Below are 23,787 nucleotides of genomic sequence, written 5' to 3' on the forward strand. Positions count from 1 at the left end.
TAAACACAAATTAAGCACATGACAATTCCGTGGTGCTTCCCGAATTGAACCCACGATAATCGATTAAAATTCATGCTTTCTAACCACTGGGTCATAAAAATAAAAAAAATATTTTTGAGCTAATGTTAAACAACAACAAATATTCTTCTATTATATTTGGCAATTTAAAAAAATATTTCGGTAGTTAAGTGTTGAAGTGATGTTTCGTTTGGTAATGCAACTATTATAAGTTGGCTAATCTCTCTTGAGATTGGCTACCGTGGCCGAAATCGGTCTGTAGGACATTATTATTACAAATTTAGTTGAAATTGTCCGTCTTATCGATTAGGGGTTACCGTTAACCATCTCAAGGGATTAGTGAGGTGTGCTATGATTTACTTGTAGTGAAACGAATTTCGGAGATTTAGTTATCGAGATATTATATATTAGATATATATATATATATGTATAATATTTCGGTAGTTAAGTGTTGAAGTGAAAAAGTAATAATAATAAAAGTTTTTTTTTATTGCATAGGTAGGCGGACGAGCTTATGAGAGTTAGGAAATAGAGAATGCATTTTACAAAATTTCTCACTTCCATATTGTTAAAGTGTTCTTAAACAATTCTAATATATCATTAATACAAATATAAAAATCTATATTTTGATTTACAAACAAAAACATCTTATCCTTAACATAAATCTCTTATATTTAGGTTAAGATCACCTAAATATTAATCATGTCTCCAGAACCGTCGTAGCGTAGAACGAACACAGTATAATTATTCAGAGAGGAAACATTAAAATGCTGAAACTTCCTAATAGACGTCACTAACCAAACAAAACAAAAGGGAGATACGTCATCCAGCAGCGTAACGAAGTTGAAACGAAATTCAAATATAATTCAACGCTTTATTTCATTATTAAATTGTTCGTGAACGCGAGATAGCCACGGACTCAGTTTGTGACTTTGTAACGAGGTGAAACTCGTCACTCGACGCTCCAACGCTTCTATAAATGATAGTTTATTTTAACGTTAAGCTATCTAATTGGTTTAAATAGCAAATTCTTTAGAATATTGTTTATTTAAATTACTTTTTGTACTCAATATGTTTAACGAATTGAGATTACTAATAATGTATAAATTGTAAAATATTTTAATGAGTATTTCAGTTAACAATACCTCAATATTAAATAATAATATTAATGCATAAAAAAGAAATGTTACGCCCTTACCACCATAGTAAGAGCATAATTGTTAAGATACATTTATTATACAGTTATTTATTGCCCATCATAAATACAAAAATTAAAGTTAATTTATATTTACATTCATAGTTTTGTGAAATAGTTTCAAATTCAATATATAATACAGATATATGATACAGATATTATAAATGCGAAGGTAACTCTGTCTTTTTCTCTTCCGCTGCTAAACCACTGAACCGATTTTGATGAAATTTGATATGAAGCAAGCTTGACCCCATTCCGACTTATGCAGGTAATGACCGGTCACGGTTGTTTTCGAGAATACCTGTGTAAGATCGGACGCAAATCGACTGCGATGTGTCACCACTGTAGTGCGGATCGGATCACCGCTCAGCATACGTTGGAGGTGTGCCCCGCGTGGAGTGCGGAGAGGGAGATCCTGGTCCGTGAAGTCGGACAAGACCTGTCCCTGCGAGCAATCGTGTCGGCGATGCTTCAGGGAATCGGCGTGGAGGGCCGTAGCCTCCTTCTGTGAGACCGTCATGGTCCAGAAGGAGACGGCGGAACGGGAAAGGGAAAGGGCCGATCCTGCTCGGCGAGGACGACGACGACGTAGTCTCGGCTCTCCCATAGACGCCCGGGGCTTAAAAGATAGGGCGTAACCCTGGGGCCGTGGATGCGTTAGGTGGGGGCCTCGCGTGTCCTATTTCAGACGGCCCTGTGGAGGACGGCAACCGGGATGGCCTCGCGCTGCCGTACGCACTGGCGAGGAATAAGGTGGGGCGAGATTCGGCCCCTGATGAGAACTCCGGCGAGCCACGAGTGGAGCAAAGCACGGGAGAGGCCGCGGATGCGTTATATTAACACGATCCCGCAGCCTCTCCGATCCGTGCTGAGGACGGCAATCGCAGTGGTTTAAGTGGGTAAGAATCCCACATAACTCGGTTCCAACCCCATAGGACCCCGGGTACCTTTCTGCTGAAGGTTTCCACTGCGAGAAAAAAAAGAAAAGCTTGACCCCAAGGAAGGTCAAAATGTACTTTACCTAATAATAATAATTTCAGTGAGCTCAAAATTATAATTACACTTACTTACTTACGAAGGATACTTCGTTACCAAACCCCTGCTGCAGGCTTACTTAAATATCTGGAGCAAAGGCTGTAGTTAATGTTGTGCTCCTAGGTTGGGACGCACAAAAGGGATGGCGGCGGAAGAGCCTGCATAAGGCCAACGGCGGCGCCCGCATGTCTCCACGAGAAGTACGACCTTGGAGTCAGGTGGCAACCGGCCGTAAAACTTTAGCCAAAAACTCAAACTCCTTGTATGACAGCAAAACTAAGGATGAGAACGTTAAATGCTAGGGCGTCCCCCTCAAGCGACGTAGATGCGAAGAATGTGATACATGCTAGGGCGTTCCCCACAAGCGACGCTAAAGACAAAAACCAACGTTCGCATCCAAAAGTCTTTGACAAACTCAGACTCGCATCGTGGAACCTCGGCACAATGACGGGACGCAGCACAGAACTAAGCGAAATTCTAAAAGCAAGACAAATAAGCGCCTGCTGCGTCCAAGAAACGAAATGGAAAGGGTCAAAATCCAGGGATATCGGAAATGGCTACCAGCTTGTATACCATGGTACTGATACCAAAAGAAACGGAGTAGATATCGTATTAGATAAAAACCTGAAAACGAGAATAATCAACGTGGATAGGAAGAATGACACAGACTCATTAGCATAAAACTAGCAATGGACGGCCAACCGCCTTTGAACTTAATCTCTGCGTATGCACCACAAACGGGATGTTCTGAACAAGAAAAGCAAGATTTCTGGGAGGACTTTGACGAAATTATGCAAAATATTCCTTTAACAGAACATGCCCACATAGGGGGAGACCTGAATGGACATATAGGAGGAAAGAGCGACCTTTATAGCGACATCCATGGAGGCTATGGATTTGGCACTAGAAATAAACAAGGAATAGGAATTCTTAATTTCGCATCCAGGCACTTCCTAAAAATAATTAATAGATATTACCAAAAAAAAAAAAACCGGAATACCTTATCACCTACAAATGCTCTGAATATAACTCACAAATAGATTATATCCTCGCCAGCAACAACATCTTTAAACTTTATAAGGACTGTAAAGTGATTCCCGGCAATGGGCATGCCTCACAACATGGGCTTCTCGTCTCAGTCATGATACTACCCAAATCTATAACAACACACATCGGCAGAACAGACAGTATTAAGTGGAAAGAACTGCACTCTGTCAAGGGCTCACCGCTTCTAGATTGGGCCCACGCCTATATGAAAGAATACATTGAGACCGACAAATTAGCTAACCAGATGTAGTCTGATTTCAAAAGACTATGTTTGGAAAGGGCAAAAGCGATCCTGGGTATTTCACGTGGAGCACTGCGCATAAGTAAAGCAACGTCATGGTGGAATGAAACTGCACAACACATAATAAAGTCAAAGAGAGAGGCATTTAAAGAATGGCAGAAATCGGGTTTGGAAGAAGACCACCTACTGTATAAGAATCTTAAAAAGATAGCTAAATCTGCTGTAGCACAATCCATGGCAAAATCTAGAGAAGATTTTTATGATAGATTGAAAAAAGGCGAGGATGAAAATATCTACAAAAAAAGCCCAACAATGCCATATGTCTACTCTCGATATTAAATGTAACAAATACATCAAAAATTCCCAGGGTGTTTTACTCACGGCGAACAAGGATATAAAAATAAGATGGAAGGAATACTACGAACAACTAATGAACGAGGAGTTTTCGAGTCAAAATATGCCGCCTGTTGAAGGGCCTATAAAATCTATATTAGAGGAGGAGGTGAGCAAGGCCATATCAAAAATGAAATACGATAAGACCACTGGTCCCGACCAGATACCAGCAGATCTCTGGAAGAAGCTGAAAGAATCTGCAACACCCTGGCTCACCAAGCTTTTTAGCGCTATTATTAAAGATGGCAAGATCCCCCAATTCTGGCGTAACAGCATTCTATCACCAATATATAAACAAAAAGGGGACATTGCGAATTGCGGAAACTACAGGGGAATAAAACTCACATCACACACACTGTTTGAAAGAATCATCGCCGCACGCATAAATGACTGTACCCATATAACTGAGAACCAATACGGCTTCACGCCTGGCAAATCTACCATCGATGCCATTCAGTTAGTAAGAGTTGAGAAACATCTTTCAAACAAATAAAATCTGTATCTCCTATTCATCGACCTAGAAAAGGCTATGAGAGCTATGAGAGCTCAAAACATCCCGGAATATTATGTGATACTAATACAAGATATGTACATAAACACCAAAACGCGCGTCAAAAGTCCAGCGGGTCTTGGCGAGCCCTTCCACGTAAATGTAGGAGTACATCAAGGATCTGCCTTGAGCCCATTGCTATTCAACCTGTGCAAGGACTACATCACGCGAGACATACAAAAGCCAGCACCAGAGTGTATTCTTTACGCAGATGATATAGTCCTAGTGGCGAAAAATGCACAAAACCTACAGGAAACACTTAACCGGTGGGTGACACAAATAGAAAACCATGGGCTACGCATTAGTCGAAGTAAGACCGAATATTTTGAGTGTGACTATGGAGGGTCAGAAGAGACGGGATGTAATATTTACATAGACAACCGCGCACTACCCAAAGTAGACAATTTCAAGTATCTTGGATCTGTGCTTATTACTGATGCAAATATCGATAAGGACGTGGACCACCGCATTAAAACCGTCTGGATAAAATGGAAATCGCTTTCGGGTGTTCTCTGTGACCATAGAATGCCCATTCGTATAAAGGGAAAAGTGTACAAAACGGTAGTACGCCCTATCCATGATCTAAGGGGCAGAGTGTTGGATCATTAAAAAGACACACGAACAAAGACTGCATATAAGCGAGATGAAAATGCTTAGATGGGCGGAAGGAATCACCCGGCTGGACAAAGTAAGGAATGAGTATGTCAGGGGATCATTCAAGGTAACACCAATTGTGGAAAAATTAAAGGAATGTCGACTGCGCTGGTACGGCCATATCCTGAGACGTAACGATGATCATCCTATCAAGAAAGCCTTAAATATCCCGGACCGACCGCGGGGAAGAGGGCGACCGCCCGCAACCTGGTGGTCAAACCTACAAAAAAAAGCCCAGAAAGAGAATCTGAGTACACAGACAATCCAGAACAGAGCTCTCTGGCGCAGATGTACAAGGAGACCCGACCCCAGCTGAACTGGGAAGAGGGTTTGAACAAAGAAGAAGAAGATTATAAGCGAAGCGAAGCTGAAATATTAGAAACACACGCACACACATAGATTATGCAGGATAATTTTATTAGAACAAGTCTTCTGAAGATTTATGCTATAAATACAAGGAAGAATTTTTAACGAATACGTGAAACTAATAATATTTTAATTTATTACAATAATTCAGTTTTATACTGTAAAAATATGTTTAACCAAATCATAATAACATATAACTCGCTCATTTGCAATTCTACGACCTTGTAATTAGATACCGTAGGACGTTAATGAAAAAATAAAATATTAATTTTTGGAAATTTTTGTTTTTGTTATTCCCTTACTCTATTTTATTTTACGGATGCTCTATGACAAACGCGGTAAAGAAGAAAATTGTATTTTTTTAGTGATTTGATTTCCAGCAAAAACTAACAATCTATTATATTATGCTATCATGATAATATATGAAAACATTTTTTATAAAAAATCATACTACATTTTTATCCCTATTTCATTTAATTCATTTTCCTTATAATTATATTATATCTGGGTAAACAAAATATACCAAATAGAGTTACGAGGGCAAACCGGATTTAGATTTAATAAGTACATGATTTTATTTAAGCGCTGTCAATAATAATAGGTATGAATAATACACATATACATTTAATTGTAATTTATAATAATTAATAATTCTTTAACTTAAAGTAATAAGTACAATATGAGTTAGTTGAAATGGAGTGGAGTTGTCGATTCGATTCACTCCGCAAATTAGTCGTATTTTCATCACGATAAGAAGACATAAGAACACAATCATGTGTTGCGGTGCATAGATTCTGTGAACTACACAGCAATTAGAAACAAAGAGATGCCAGTGGAGTAGCTCTATTATAGGAAAACAAATTTCTTGGAACCGTTCTTGCACTATGTTGTCTATTACCATAGTGTATTTGATTTTGTCATATATTTCATAAATATTATTGTTATGCGATAATTAATAAGTTTTGACATCAATTTTGTGTATTATTTTTTTGTTTTTGTTTTTTATACATGTGACAATTAACTATAACATAAATGGTAACTAGTAAAGCCTTATTTATAAAGAAATTAAAATATTTGCGACTAACTTTTGAGATGGTTTCTATTAATCATTTAAATTTAACAGTTTTTAAACTTTATTAAATACATATTTTATATTAATTCGTAAATAAAGTAAAAGACCGCTGGTTCTTTTCGAATAGACAATTCGAGATTGTTTCAGCACAGCGGAGCTGTCGGCGAGGTCTGCTCCGCAATTTAGCGGCCATTTGCATCACAATCGAATGTGATTGCGATGCCGAGCGAAAACTCTACGTTATTGGGAATACGCGAGTGACTCGTGCGGTTAAGATATACGTATATCGTTTCCATCGAGTTTTTACCCAAATGGTATTAAGCGATTAAATATTTTTAACTGTAATAACTAATTTGAGTTAATAAAATGGAATAAAGGCTTTTCTTTTACTTATTATCTTTGAAACAAAAAGTGTGTTTTTCAATTAAGACGCCGTAATTTTTTTTAAAGTTTACGTCAGTAAAGTGGGATTTTCTCGAATGGAGCAGAGAATATTTCTCAATAACATAATTAGGGACCTATATCCTGCAGTCAAATATTTCTGCTTACTACGATCATACAGTAATATAATCTTTGTTACACGTGTTTGTTATAAGAATTCTCAGCCACATTCAAAAGCTCTTCTAACCACATAAGTAACATATTTACTTTTGCAAAAATTCAAGCATGCTTTATCACATCACGGTTCGTTACTGTAATTTTCAAAAGAACCCGCTTATGGTGGGCATCGGGCCAAAATATGATTACGGCGTCGGAAAAGTTGGTACATGTTGACCCTTAAGCTACCGGTCACGTTTGACCGGTAGCTTTATATTCAAAATATAATTTAAAATTTCTGTTACTTTTTTCTGTCTGTTTTATTAGGCTATGTTAAATAAAAAAGGTTAAAGCGCGGGAATGTGAACAAATGTGAAAACTGAGGAGTACCTACATCAAATTAAACAAATATATTATACATAGTACGTATTTTATCAAGTTTTAAGAGGTAACCACTACATATGTAAGGTTTAATGTATATTTCTATAATTATAAATCATGTTATTTCGCATTGATGTTGGAAAAACTGAGCGTGATCGAACTTACAAAATATTTTAAGATATTGATATTAGTCTCAATTTCATCTAATTTACAGCTTGATGATACATCTTTAGAGCGCTAACCCTAACTTTTTCTATTTCTTTGTTTTCCATCTTTACTTTCTGTAGGATATAAATCCTCATTTTGATTTACACTTCTTCAGTGCATGAAACATGTCCCCAGATTTGGCTGCTCTAGTTTCATCTATGCTGTAAAAATAAACAAGTTTTTATGTTCTTTTCAAGATTTATTGTTATATAGTTTTGGTGACTTTTGTAAAATGCTTTCAAGTGTTTGCGAGTTGTATTTGAAATAGAAATTTAATAAAAATTTTTCATTTCAAATTTTATTTTAAATTAAAGTGTGTCTTTATTTTTTGTACCAATAAAAATACATACATTTGATTTAATTTTTAGATATAAATAGGGCTCTGAAAATTCCTGTCAAATAAAAGAGCACGAAGCTTAATCCATTACGTGGTTCCTCTGCGGATTCAATAAAATACATATCTCAAATTTGTATTGACATATGCAGATTTTCTCACTTTTTCATTTAATTTTAACATTGGAAATGTAATAATTTGTAAAGTTTTTTTAACACTTCGAATAATATGTAAATGCTCGGGTTTTGAACTACTTTTTTATTACGTAGCAGGAAGGTAGACTTGTAAATGGGTCACCTGATGTTGAATACCTCTACCCATAAATATTGCCACTGAAAGCTTATTCGGTACTTAAACTAATAATACAAATGTCACATGTATACGAGTATATGTCATGTATTTTGTTCACGCTGATATAACTAAATTAATAATGTTTTGGCTTTTATGGCTAACCACATTGCTTACCTACACAACGTGTCCGTAATATACAGTACTAAAGTGATTGACATGTTGAATTTTAATACATTTTTTATTATAATAAATCTTTATTGAAGGTATAACACAGTGTCAGGAACACTGGAGGACAGAATTGCGACTCAACGCGGAGATATTGCTAGCATTCTTGCAAACGTTCCATGCGGTTATGAACAGTTGTACAGTAACTATTTGAATTTTTATTTGGCTATACTTAATTTCTTTATGTAAATAATAAGAACTAAAGAAAATAAATAGTTAAGTAATACTACCTTGATAGATGAGTGAGCAAAAAAACAGAAGCCGAAGGTTACGGGTTCTTATTTCGGCAAGCTCAACTAGGTTATGAACTTAAGCTATGATATAATTCACCTCACAAAATTCTGGAAATGCAGAATTTCATGTGTGGTTGGCGATGATTTTATCTCTAAAAAAAATACCATCAAACATTTTCAGTTAAGCAGCGTGACGGAATATGTGCCAAAACTTTTCCTTAATAGAAGGTATTTGTCCACAGTCACCAAAGTATAGAAAGTAAAAGTAAGAAAATACTGCTCCAAGTAACGCTATAAAAGACTAACTTAAAAATGGTTATACCAATGATTATAAATTGCATGTAACATACTACAGGCGATATGCACACAAGTTATTTCAATAGTTATCCACTATCTCTCGTGAATTTTCAAACGTAACAATTAAGCATATAGAGATGGTAAAACTAAGTTGTTAGTGTGAAGTCTCTCGCATTAATAGCATTGTAATTTCCTTCTATACCTTTAAACTACCTGAAACTTATTCAATAAAGGCAAGTTGTTAAAAATATCCCGTGCCATCTAAAATCTCCCGAGTTTCATATTACAACTGCCGCCGACATAGTTACACGGAAAAATGTCCTGCGATGTCACCTTGGGAAATTTTACAGTCTACAACATATTCTCACCTAGCGGGGCGGTGGTATTTCATAGAGCTTCTAGTGCTATGGTGTGAGGCAAAGGCGATCGTGTTAGAGAACTCAAATTGATGATAATTGCCTCTATATATATAATTTAGTCCAAATATAATTTTCTTATTTTTGTTGTTTTTTTATCGATAAATTTAAATATTATGTATTGATATTGACTATACCCGTTTAAATTGGGAATACTGTGCGCTTTAAGCTTTACCGATATATATTATTCATATTGATAAGTTGCCTTGGTTGTAACCGCGATCATATCGTATTAATATGTATGAGAATATTCTCAGTAGTTTTGAAAATGATTTTGTATGATGTTTGAATATTGCAATAAAATGTTTACTAAATATTAGGAACAGTTCATATACAAGTTTATTTTAAATTAAATTCGTAGAATGATATGTGCTTCTAAATTATAAATCAAATTTAATTTTAAAAAATTAGATGTATATTTTGAACTGAGTTTAATGAAGCTTTAAAATTACTAAGGTTTCAGACGGATTATTTGTGGTAAAATAATATTGAATATTATATTTCTGAATTAATTACTACGTACTACCTCGTGAAAGAGATAGCCTTGTGGTTAGAACATGTGAATACTAAGCGATGGTTGTGGGTTCAAACCCAGACGAGCACTACTAGATTTCCATGTACTTAATTTGTGTGTGTAATTAAACTGGATGGTGAAATCATCGTGAGATAATCTGCAAGTGTCGGTAGAAAAAACTGCTGTATTTGTTTTAATTATTAAGATTTATTATTAGCTGTAAAATTACGGCCTCAACAACGTTGCCGAGTGAACTTAACACTATAATTTGAGGTAAACAATATTCGCGAATGTAATACAGATCTCTTGATTGAATTGAAATAAACTCGCTTGTCATTTGTTATTTAGACGCAATCTTCACACGTTCACGCGAGCGGGCGTTTTATACTAGATTCTGATATGCGACCCCCTTGAGACCTTTCGCAAAATAACTTTTAGTGAAGTATTTTTATTAACCGCTCGCTTTGAGTATCAAATGGTAGATTGAGAGATATTCAACTTTGTAATGCGTGAATTATTCATATTTTTGGTATAAAAGTTTTATGAAAAGGGAGTGTGTATTTTGAATTTTTAGGTTCGTTCAAATTTTCTACTTTGAGTGTAATGGGCTTTGTGATTACGGAACTTTGAATTGAAGCGGCTTTTGCTGTCTATTGTACGAAAATGCATAAACAAAACCTACGGTTGTAAAAATAACACCACATTTCACATCTAATTGAAATTTAAAAGCATTTATTCCATTGGTTTTAACAAACTCTTTTGAATCGACTTTTTACCAGTACATTGTTGTATTTCTGTGATAAACACCAAACATTTTTTTGAAATGTATATATAAAACATACAGAAAGACTCACTTCGAATGTTAAAATTGATAATTAATAAGATAAATCCAAATTATGAACTGGTAAGCAAGCTAAGAAAAAATATTACTGTTCTTTAAGCGTAAAATATAATAAGCAAAAATAAGCAAAATAAAGTAATAACATAAAATAATCAATATAATTCCAGCTACCATTTAACATTGTACTGCACGTCTACATTTTTTAATTATGTTTATTTTTGTAATATATTAATACTATAATTTTAGACTCCATTATATCTAGACATATATAAAATATTCTGGGACATTATTCACATCAACAATTTCTGCCAACCTTCGCTGCCACCGCTCAGAAATCCGGACGGATCGCTAGCTCACAGTCCGCAAGAGCAAGCTGATCTCCTGGCTAAACTCTTTGCCGACAATTCCGTCATCGATGATTGTAGTGCACTGCCACCTACAATACCTGCATGTGGCCATACGATGCCTGACATTAAAATCAGGCAACGTGATGTGCGTGCGGAGCTGCAATCACTTGATGTACGGAAAGCTAGCGGTCCCGATGGAATACCAGCCATAGTGCTGAAGAAGTGCGCAGCGGAGCTGTCTCCTGTGTTAACGCGCCTGTTCCAACTTTCCCTCTCTTCGGGAAGTGTGCCGGAGGCTTGGAGAAGAGCTAATGTGCAAGCGGTTCCCAAAAAAGGGGATCGGTCTGACCCGGCAAATTATCGACCAATAGCTATCACCTCAATACTTTGTAAGGTGATGGAACGGATTCTAAACAACAAACTGATCCATTACCTAGAAGATCACTGTCTGATTAATGATCGTCAGTATGGGTTTCGACCAAAACGGTCCACAGGTGATCTTCTAGCGTACGTAACGCACCTCTGGGGTAAAGCTATCGACAAGCATGGAGAATCGTTGGCTGTCAGCCTCGATATCTCCAAGGCTTTCGACAGGGTCTGGCACAGAAGTCTTCTCTCCAAGCTACCGGCATATGGTCTGCCTGCTCAGCTATGCACCTGGATTGCCAGCTTCCTACACAAGCGTAGCCTTCGTGTTTTAGTAGATGGTTGCGCTTCACAATTCTATGTAGTGAATGCTGGGGTCCCCCAGGGATCTGTGCTATCTCCCACACTCTTTCTTTTGCATATCAATGATATGCTCTCCCTTGGGAACATACATTGCTATGCAGATGATAGTACAGTGCATGGTGGATACCACGGACGCGCAGTGGCTGGGCGGACGGAAACTGAGGAGAGGCGGGAGAATCTTGTCATTGAACTCGATAGGACGTTAGAGCTCATCGCCAAATGGGGCTCTGATAATCTTGTTGAGTTTAATGCCAAGAAAACACAGGTATGCGCTCTCACGGCGAAAAAGTCAACATTTTCCCCTCTTCCCTCCCTCTGTGGTACTCCGCTGGTGATGCAAAGCAAAATCGCCATGCTGGGGATTGACGTTCGCTGCGACCTTAGTCCAAGGGATTACATCGAGGCTGTTATAAAAACAGCTTCACGGAAACTCGGAGTTCTGAACAAGGTGCGGCGCTTTTTCACGCCACAACAACTGTGCCTGCTGTACAAAACACAGGTACGGTCTTGCGTGAAATATTGCTCGCACCTTTGGGATGGCTCCGCTAAGTACCTACTTGAGGCCTTGGACCGGTTGCAGCGACGTGCCGTACGCATTATTGGCGACGTGAAGGTCACAAACACCCTTGAACCTTTACAATTGCGTCGTGAGATAGCAGCACTGAGCGCTTTCTTTCGACTGTATCACGGCGAGTGCTCTGGGGAATTATTCTCTCTAATTCCTGCTTCCCCCTTCCTTCTTAAGTCCACGCGAGCTGGTTCTCGATGTCACCGCCTAACTGTGACATCAATTCCATCGCGAACAAAGAAATTTGGCAACTCCTTTCTTTGTCGCACTTCCAAAAAATGGAATTCCTTACCAGCTCACGTGTTCCCCTCCTCTTACAACCCGGGTTCCTTCAAACGAGGCGTGAAGAGGCATCTTGCGGGCCGGCAAGGCGAAGGCGGCTAGTGCAGAACGTTTTTCCCGTCTGTACTGGCCGGCGTCGCGTTTGGACTCTACTACCACTTACCATCAGGTGGAGTAGTCATTTGCCCTCCCGGCGAATATAAAAAAAAAAAAAATCAGGCCATCTGATCCCAGACCTACACCATGTCCTACTATAAAAAAGTTTATATGTTTATGTTTACATAAATATAGTGCAAGAAATGTAGTATATACCTATTAAGGCCATATTTGTAAATGTTGCTTAGCGGGTGTTAAGTTAAACACTGATTACTCTCTTTCTGTCATCATTAATTTGACATTCGAAAGAAAAAGACATAACATTATTTAATTAATCACCATATGATTTTTTTTATTTACTCCAGCACAAATACGTGAAAATACAATGTTTATGTACTTACCTATCTTACCTGACTATTAAATAGTGCATACGTCCCAAAAATAAATGCATAAAGTATATGGTGGTAGGGCTTTGTGCAAGCTCGTCTGGGTAGGTACCACCCACTCATCAGATATTCTACCGCAAAACAGCAATACTTGGTATTGTTGTGTTCCGGTTTGAAGGGTGAGTGAGCCAGTGTAATTACAGGCACAAGGGACATAAAATCTTAGTTCCCAAGGTTGGTGGCGCATTGGATATGTAAGCGATGGTTGACATTTCTTACAATGCTAATGTCTAAGAGCGTTGGTGACCACTTACCATCAGGTGGCCCATATGCTCGTCCGCCTTCCTATTCTATAAAAAAAAAAAAAAAAAAAAAAATTTAAAAAAGTAAAAAAGTACCTACTTCTTTAAAATAAATCATTTTGTACGGAATTTGTATTTGCAGATCTTAACCGTTTTAAGGCCAAGTAAGTATAACTAATGTAGACGGATCCCAGTGTTTACTGCTTACTCGCTTCTGAGTTCATAAAAAGCTTTGCCCGACGTAATTGTGTTTTATGTTTGGAAGACCTCCGCTAATATGCCACTGCTTTCGCTATTTTTCCTCTTCATATTTTTAATTATCTGTCCCGCGCTTAGCCTCAGCTGTAGTTGGACGTTAAGGAAATTAATTGCTCGTGCCGTTTATAGTTATTTAATATTTAAACGCCTTTGAAGTTGGAATCTTGTTATAAAAATAATGTCTTAATATATTTTGGTTTTTTTAATAATTTGTTTTATAGTTATTTTTAACAAATTTCAATATTTTATACAAAAAACTCCCTAGTTTCTTGGTTTGAATTCTAAATCAAGAAAAGATCAAGAATTTCTAAATCCGTGTCTGTGGTAATTTATTTAAAAAAATTAGACAAAAAACACGTAAACAAAAATCACAGCTTTTTATATCACTAAAATACTGATGAAGATAAATAATTGTTTCATACAAAGTTTTCAACATAGCGCATTGAATCAATGAGAAAGCCTATGAAATGTAATTTCAAAGAAGCTATGTTTATATCTATACGACATAGCACCACGCCTTTATTGTAGTTGTCTCCTTTAGTTACACAGGTGTGACCGTAACTTCCAAAGTTGTGGTCACTTCCTTTAACCTTGGTAGCGCATGCGCGTTCAGTCTGTAAACACATATAGCTTTACTATAACATAAACCTCATTGTATGACAATGATAATTAAAACGCTACCGCGTTGCACAACTACTTCGACCCATCTTTTACAATGTTAGTAAGTCGCAAACAAGCATACAAACTAGGGTCATTTCATATTAGTACTACAAACGCCAGAGTTATTTAACTATGAATAATAATTATGTTAATAAATTAATTATTAGTTTATTTAGCATCCAGAAATGAAACTGGTGAAATTTTGTAAAAACATCGAAACGGTATTTATAGAAATAGAACAACAAATTGATGTAAATACCAGAGTCATTTACTCTTAAAAATTTAAATAACATATTTGAACACATTCCCAAGCCTTCGATATGGTGGCCCCCATGGGTCTCGGTTGAGGCTCACCAGCACCTCTTCCGTTACCTTCTCTTTGGCCCGACTTATTGCTAGCTGCAGGTCCTTTTTTAGCTGGCGGTAAGCAGCCAAGAGCTGTGTCTCTAGGTTCGCATTGAGGCCATTGCGTCCTCGACAATGGACGTAAACCCGCCGCGCCTGATTGCACGTCGCCCGAAGCTTAGCTATTTCGGGCGACCACCAGCATCACATGCCGACGCTGGGTTCTGCGATGGATCCTCGGCATGGCCGCATCGCAGACCTCTTTGAAGGCACGGCTCATGCGGCCCACCAGCTATTCCACGCTGGCATCCTCCCTCCGTCCCGCAAAACCCCACTGTTGCACGATAGCGGCCTCCTTGACTATCTCACGGTCTAACTGGCCAGGAGATCACCTCGGCAACGTGGTCGACACCCTCTGGGGTTTCGCCAGCCTGCGAGAGGTAGAGATCTCGAATCGGATGTAACGGTGGTCCGACAGACTCTCCACCTCTTCCTCTATCCTCCAGTCCGCCACTCGTGCTATGAAAGGGGTGGCGAAGGAGACGTCCACCACGGACCCCCCGTTATGGTGCACGCAGGTGTGAGCCTGCCCCTTGTTGAGTAGGGACAGGCCGGAGAGTAGCGCCCACACTTGGACGGCCCTTCCTTGGGATTCGTGGCGGGGTTGTCCCAGGTGCGTGACTTCGCGTGTGCCACCGCAGCTCTGACCGATCCGAGATATGTCTCGAACTCTACCAGGCTGCGGTTAGGGGAGAAGTACGTTCCTACAACTACGTACTCTTCCCACTCCATCACTACATAGCCCCAGCCCCTCTCAATGAGTGAGACGGGAGGACCTGTTCCATTCCGAGTTAGGACCGCCACGGTGTCGTCCAAGTCTCCTGCCCAATGAAGTAGCTGAGGGACGTAATACGCCTACCTAAAATACTTGGACAACTACAAGGATATTCATGAAACTCGGCTGTTGTATGCTTAATGCTTAAATGCTTAGCATTTTTAATCCCGGAAATTTATTAATTGATATTTAACGTCCATATATGCGCTTCCACTATTTTCCACTATTTTCATTTCATTACACTTTAAGAGAAATTGTGCTCGTGGATTTATTCGGACTAATATACATAATTTTTTTTTGATGATTTAGAAAAAAATATAAGGGTTATGGAACTGTAACGGTATTTTCGATATTTAAAATCTGGTATAACTTCTCACAAAGTGACGATTTCTTTAATGTTCTTGTATTTACAATTTTATTGACTCAAGAACATGTTTTACAGAACCTGTTTTGTAATTCAAATGGCGAAATATCAAAAGTTTTTGCTAAAAAATATATTTAATTTCATTTGCTTCACTACTTACGTTAATACTTTTATTGTAAATAATTTATAAATAACGGCTTAAAAACAGCTTTGTAAAAATAAAGTTAATATTTTGTACCATCCAAATATATCGGCATAGCGATTCAGTTTGCGGGAAATATCAATGGCATACCTGTCGCCATTAATATGTATATGTATTATAATACAAACATATTAATAGTGGCAGTACTAAATTAAGTCCTTAATGTAAATATGTCTTATGTGAAAATATGTAACTTGTGAGTTACTTATATGTATTGAGAATAAAATATTTTTAATTAGTATTGTAGTTATAGTAGCATGATGATACTGATGTCTGATTGACTAATTTCGATCACTGCGGTATTTTCTATTTGCTCCTTTTCATAATACAATGGGACAGCAATCTGATACAACAACAAAAAACGTAACATTTTCAACTTCCAATCATTTAACTGATGCAATGTAGAAACCAAGAAGTATTATTTCTGCTACGATTTGCTGCTAATTTTGTAATCTGCTATATCTGTCTAGTTAAAATAACTGAATAGTTAATATATAAAAATAATTATCAAACAATGAAATTATTCTAACCAGAGACAGGTGATACACCCGGAAAGGGCTAAAGAAACAATGGTATAATGATAATTCTAAAATTATTTACTGAAACTACGAATTTTGAAAACTTACATATTTCAAATTCCACTTTTGTTATTAAATCAAAATAAGTATTTTTAGCTTAAACAATCTACCAAGTTATAGCATTTTTCATAATATTATATGAACATCTTGGACCAAAATGTATGCAACCTTAGTATCTTTCCAATAACTTCATGCCAACACAAAATCAATAGATAACTTATAAGATTTTCGTGCCGCAAACTGGCATTAACATGACAATTTTGGAAGCTATTTGAAATATTTAATACCGCTGTGGGATACATACTCACACACACTGGATTTCAGTGAAATATTATGCTTCGAGAGTGAAAGTGTGAGGTACATATATGGAACGCAAGACGCATATTCTATTTTGTCGAGTTGCTTTTATACTTAGTCGAAGAATGAAATAACCAATGAATATGAACTATATTGCCTACTAAGCAAATGCTTTCGTCAAAAACGGTAATTCAAAGTTAAATCTTACAGCTTGCTCGATTTAATTTTTTTAAGTATGCCATGTTTTCGTCCAATACGAGTTTTCTTACAATAAAATTTCTTCAAAAATAATCTAGATGTATTTTATAATAAATACAAGTGTAGATACCATTGTAATTCCATTATTTTACGTAATAAAAAAATAATCATATCTTATGAATATAAAGTCGTTATGCTTAAATTAGTATTCCTCAATGTGAATAGCAAGAGCGGAACGTACAATTGTAGCTTTCAATTGTTTTTCTTTATCTCTAGATCTACCCTATTGATCATTAATAGAGTGGCTTATTGATGGCTACGCCACTAACACGTCAATATGTGCGTAAAGCGTAAGCAATGTAGCTTTAGCTTAGGACGATCGCAAGCTTACGACTTTAACTGATTACAATTAAAATACATAAAATTAAAATGATATTTTAATCTTACTTCTAAGCCAATCGTTAGTGTTTCTTAATATTATAATTAACTATTCCGGTCTGACTTACGATATTTATCTAGGAATCCCTTGGGCTATAACCTGGTGCAGGGAAATTGAGGTCATGCTCTTCCCTCTTGAATTGATTGCGAATGAAACATTGCCGAGTATGTGAATAATCTTGAAATTTCCAATGTGATGTATTGTAAGACCTGGTTATGTCTCGTATATCGTATATTTGATGAAATTATATTACTTATATTCGCCATGTAGTTATTTTAGTAGTGTAAAGTTTTTGTACTGGTTTCTGTGAACCGAAATGTTATTATTTTATCTCGAAACATTGTTGTTTTCTGGTGCTGTGGGATAGAGTGAATCAATGTCACAGGCATAATGGATTTAACATCTAAGAGATCATGAATACTTGACGGTATTAGTGTTGATGTTTAAACGCAACGATTAATTTATCATCTGGTAGTCATTGGCCGTCTACCTTCCAAAATATATTTATTCTTATTGATTTCAGTATTTTTATTTAAATTTGTGTGTTAATTATATATAGAAGCCGAGATAGCCTAGTGGTTAGAACGCGTGAATTTTAACCGATGATCGTGGGTTCAAGCCCGGGCAAGCACCACTGAATTTTCATGTGCTTAATTTGTGTTTATAATTGGTCTCGTGCTTGACGGTGAAAGGAAACATCGTGAAGAAACCTGCATGTGACTAATTTTATTGAAATTCTACCACATGTGGCAGATAACCCGCATTGGAGCAGCGTGGTGGAAAAAGCTCCAAAAACTTCTCCTCAAAAGGAAGAGGAGGTCTTAGCCCAGCAGTGGGACATTAACAGACTGTTACTATACTACTATATTATAATTTTATAAAACGATTTTAAATTATGAGCTGATTTGGTGATCCTGTCGTAACATTATCGGACATTATCCGCAAGTTTGTACTGGCTTGATACCAAACGCAAATACACTCATAATGCTCCAAGTGATCGCAATGCCGTATTAATCGCGCTAATGAATTTGTAAAGCAGTTAATAGGTTCTGTAGATACATAACTACACAGGTTAACCCTTATTGGTTTAATCATAAAGTTCAAAATCCTTTCCAAGTTTAGTCGAAAGTACAAGTGATAATGTACTACAACACCTACATTAACTTATCGTTTCAGGGAATTTAGCAATTTAATTTATACCTTATTACGATGATTTGCAGTTTAAATTTGCATCTTGTTATACCTGATATGTTTCCATGTACATAATTGAGGTCGATATTTCGATTATTGCGAACCCTTTTGGGGTTCGATTAATACATGCGAATAATATTGTTAAGACATTTTCCGATAATAATCTTACTTAATACTATAAAAACTTAAATTTGTGTGCTTATATCTTTAAGTCTGAATAAGTAACAAGTGTGGCCAGTCATAATAAAATAATGTTGCTGTCACTGCCAATAAATAAAATATAGAGTAAAGTAAATATAAAAAAGTTATTATTACATTAATGCGCATATAGAAACGAAGGATATATTAGACATACACATACAAACATATAACCACATACAGACATACAAAGAAAAAGAGAGGGATGTCCGCAAGACATAAGAGTGCGTCTTACTTTGCCGTCATGGCATACTTGTCAGTCTTACTGCCAGGCGTGTCAATAAATGTTTCACATAAAAAAAGGTTTTGAAGTTAATTAAGTGACGATGTCATGAATCGCAATATAGTATTTATTTTTATAGTTTTGTATAAATTTAATAAATATAATATTTCAATTTACGCCGAGAACAACGGTCGTATAACAGCTAGTACTGAATAGAAGTTCTCGCTCATGACGTCAAAACGCTTAATCGGTCAGTTATTTATCTATAAAACTGAAAATAAATTTCATAATACTCTTTGTTTTTTCTATATATAAAAATATAATATAAAAAGGACTGTACAGTCAAAATTTATATACTAGCTACTTGTTTATTTAGAAGAGGAAGTCTTGTTGACACACGACAAGCAATTTGATACTAAATAGCTTCCTCAGTAATGTAAAAATTGTGAAAATTTTTGATGAAACATGATTATAATTTTTTTATACTTTTAATATAATGAAATACATATCCCATAGGACTAATTAAAACAAAAATAATGCAAAAAACATGTTTAAGCTTAGTTACCCAACATTTTTTAACAAAGTGATATAACATTTCACGATTCAGTAGTGCTATTCTGTAAGAACTCACTTTATTACTCACCTGTGAAATATGGACATCCGACTTATGATGATATACGGTTTATATGCATTTTTGTATAATACACGTGATGTAATGTTATATTTATTACGGTCAATGTCGCATGTAACTTTCTGACATTTCACAACCGTTTTCTGCGGTGAGATTTGAGTTTGTTCTTACATAATAGCCCAGTCAAATTGTATGTAAATTGTATGTATATAATTCTCAAAAATAAAGCGACACTTGATAAATTACTCACTACAAAATCAGTGAATGGATTGACAGAAGGAAAAGGGACTGACATAATAGTATAGTTTGTTTTGGCTCGCGCGCGAGACGTGGCATGAATTTGTTTTGGCTTCGAAGAAAAGGTCAACATGTGATGGATTAAACCGTGCTAACATTGCTCGAGTAAAATAAAAGTTTTTGGAAACAATTTGAGGTTGTGTTTTCAAACTTACAAACCATTTGGGCATTATATATTTTATAAAATAAAAATCTTTATTTTATACATACTGCTTGCTTTATTTGATGATAAAACTAGTCAGATATAATAACAATGTGTGATTTTTGAGTCTAATCTTTAAAAGTATAAGTAATACAATTTAAAACTTAACTATATCATCACAATACAAAATTACGTCGTAACTCATTCATTAGACGTATCCAGCGATCTTAGTGTTGCTCTTTCACCTGGAGATTTCGGGAATGGCGCACATTCTCCCGACCGTAGTTCTCAGCCACAGCCGTTCCAGCATTTGCATCTCATTGGGAATGCAACCGCGGCCTAAGAACTAGTCATACTTTGGATACGCTATATATTATTATTATTTTTTAATTTAAATTCAAATGTTTCATATTAATTTCCTTTTCTTATTTAATCCTAACTCAATAAAAATAGACAATTTTTATACCATTCTCAGGTATCGATCAAATATTTGATGTGTTTAATATTTCTTTATAAATAAAACACAATGCATATACTGACTGATTTCGTCAACACATAACATCCTACTAACAACCCAGAATACATAGTTTTTTAAAATTTGTATAACATTGTTTTATAAATTGCGAGAAGATACGTTTTTGGTGATTTTGTTAAATAGGGGGGTACATATTTCATTGCCGATGTTCCGATATATGATGATTTGTTTTCATTAGACATGACGATCGACCCATTTAAAAAGCTTATATCGTAATAAAAAGAGTATAAAAAAATGTAATTTGAAATTCTGAATACGAATGGTATAGAAGCTTGAAATGTCGATAAAATTTACATCATTCTCGACGATAAAAGTAATTAACTGGTGCTTGTAGCTGAGCACGAGTAGCAATGTGATATAACTACAATAATTTCAACTTATGTTTCAAAATTTTTATGATAATCAGCTTAAATTTGAAATACTTAATTAAGAAAATTTATATTTAGGATTTTGGTAAGAAACAACCATCAACTCTAGTTTAGGTAAAATAAGGCATAATAGTTACATCATTTTGTTTCTAATATGAAGATAAACCGTTTTTAAAATTCCCAGTGGTAAGAAAGAAGCTTAAAGGAATTAAGTATATTTTTTTTATTTTAAAACCAGCAACACATTTTTTTATTTTACCGGACGCAAAATATTTTTAACGCAGACAAAGTTACTGGTGATAAGCTAGTAAATGCATTTAAGGCTAGCTATTTTCCAATTTATCGCTTGTAATTATTGTCCTCCCTCCAAAGTATACAATTAAAATCTAATTCTTTAATAATGTACCTTCTCCATTCTAACAAAGGCTTGTCATAACTACGTCATTGTCGAGATTTTGCAAGCAATTTCCGCCTTAGCGACGAATGCAAATACGAGCGAAATGTGTTATTTATCGCGTGAATTAGAAATCGCGTTGTTGTTCTACAATACATAAGACGTTACATAAACAACATTAAATAATAAAAATTAAACCTATTTTGAATATTCTTTAATAATATTAAAGAATATTTAAAATAGGTTTAATATTTAAGAAAACTGTCAAACATAATTAAATGAGTTTTAGCTACAGAAATAAATTAATCTGGTTTGTGACGTGTTTTACAATTATATTTTCTTTGTATGTTACACGATTTATATTCTTAAGTACAGCTATGTATATATGAGACTGTCTCAAAAACCTCCACCTTAATAATTTAGACAAATGCTGGTCATCTTTTAAGACTTTAAGCTTAAAGTCAAATACTCAAGATATAGCTCACTGATTACCTAACTTTGACGGTTAGACAAGAGAGGATTGACTCTGAGTTTAATCCTGCTATTTCATCACCCAGAATCTCTATTTTACTTTGTAAAGACGAAACTAGTTTTGAGCGTCCCAAGGTGTCTTTAAGTGTCCGAAGGGTCGTCCTAAGGGACACGCGATTGACCTAATTAGGGCAAGTGATGTAGAAAATTACACCCAGATGGGTCCAACCTAATTGCCGGTTTTTGATCGACGCCTCTGGGTTCAGACTAGATATGTTTTTCGTGTAACTCACTAGAAAATAATAATGGATGAAAATTGACCAATATATCGGCTTAAATTAATATATATAGAGTTATTTAATTCAAATAATAATAATAATAATATTTCAAAGCCTTGAAACCGTGATGTACATTTTCTTATTAAAATGCGTACTGCCTGAATGATGGTACAACGGTAACTTTATCAGGCTATCTCACGAAAGCGTCACGGTAGCATGCGAAAGCGATCCCGTGGCGCTCCTCGGTAAGACGGAAAGGGTTCCGCTGATTTTTTAGTGAGTATTCCGACGTTTAGAGCGGACTCGGTGCCTTGGACACTGGCGAGCCCCACATACCCCACTGTTCTCGTAGGGGAAACGCGTAACACCTTTTTTCAGCGAAAAAAGGCTATCTCACGAACTTGTATAATGTAAAAATAGTATAACGCAAGACATCTGTTAAATTATTTACTTTTTAATTGACATAAAATAAGGCAGCGTTGGCGAACAATATTTTTTTAACATTTATTTACTAAACAACATTTTTGACAAAAAAATGTATCAAATAAAACGGCAATATTTCATACACTATATATACTATAATCTATACATTCATTATTTATGAATACACAAAAGTCATAAAAAAACTATAATTGATTATATTCCCTAACGCCCTCAACGTTACGATCATATTTCCCAACAAAATGAAGATAAAAATAAAATATAATATTAGTGCTGATAATCACTTTCAAAACACTCGCATTCAGAAAGTATCGCTTACTACCGATATCGAATGTGACACATAGATATACCCAAAAAATACTCATAATATTTGCCAAACGAAACGCGTCCAACCCCTGTATAATAAAAATATACATATATAAAACATAAACGGGAAGGTCTCCAAGATATCTGATTATAGGATTGGGTGCCCATCACATTATGATAATGGATACTTGGGAGACGGCTCCAAATAGAAATAGATTGATTCACAATTTTTTTTTCTCCTCTAGGCGAGCGGCTGATTGATTTTTGGGTTATAGTCGCTGATGTTTGTGCCCCGGAGATAATTACGATTAAATTACGAAGAGTCAAATGTCAATTATTTATCCAAATTGCTAATGTATTCTTTTTTATATTTGTCTTATTAGTATTTTAATGAAAAATAAGATTTAATTTAGAATTCGTATTAGCAAAGCATTATCTTCTTATTCTTTTCGTAGATTGTTCAGATTTATCCAAATTTAGGCCTAGGTACACGTATTTTTAATAAAATTCCGCAGTCTATACTGAAGTTGCCACCGAGCTGGATTCAATTAGTTACTGAATATATGTCTAACAAAAATA

At 35.8% G+C, this 23,787-nt stretch overlaps 1 protein-coding gene across 1 annotated transcript; it reads left to right on the forward strand.

Moving 5' to 3' along the window:
* The first annotated feature begins 2,692 nt into the window (after positions 1–2,692).
* Positions 2,693–5,088, forward strand: LOC126773490 (uncharacterized). The gene is made up of 3 exons (XM_050494442.1): positions 2,693–2,857; positions 3,904–4,195; positions 4,451–5,088. The coding sequence occupies exons 1-3, from the start codon at positions 2,693–2,695 to the stop codon at positions 5,086–5,088; spliced, it is 1,095 nt and encodes a 364-aa protein (XP_050350399.1).
* Positions 5,089–23,787: the final 18,699 nt, after the last annotated feature.

The sequence above is a fragment of the Nymphalis io genome, chromosome 14 (genome assembly GCF_905147045.1).
Source record: "Nymphalis io chromosome 14, ilAglIoxx1.1, whole genome shotgun sequence".
Taxonomy (NCBI): domain Eukaryota; kingdom Metazoa; phylum Arthropoda; class Insecta; order Lepidoptera; family Nymphalidae; genus Nymphalis; species Nymphalis io.

Excerpts from the sequence above, each read along its gene's own strand:
- LOC126773490 (XM_050494442.1), top strand. The coding sequence starts at position 2,693 with ATGACGGGACGCAGCACAGAACTAAGCGAAATTCTAAAAGCAAGACAA. Across the intron at positions 2,858-3,903 it reads AAAGAAACGGAGTAGATATC|GGTGTTTTACTCACGGCGAA; the intron begins GTATTAGATAAA and ends AAAAATTCCCAG. Across the intron at positions 4,196-4,450 it reads CAAGATCCCCCAATTCTGGC|AAAAGGCTATGAGAGCTATG; the intron begins GTAACAGCATTC and ends TCATCGACCTAG.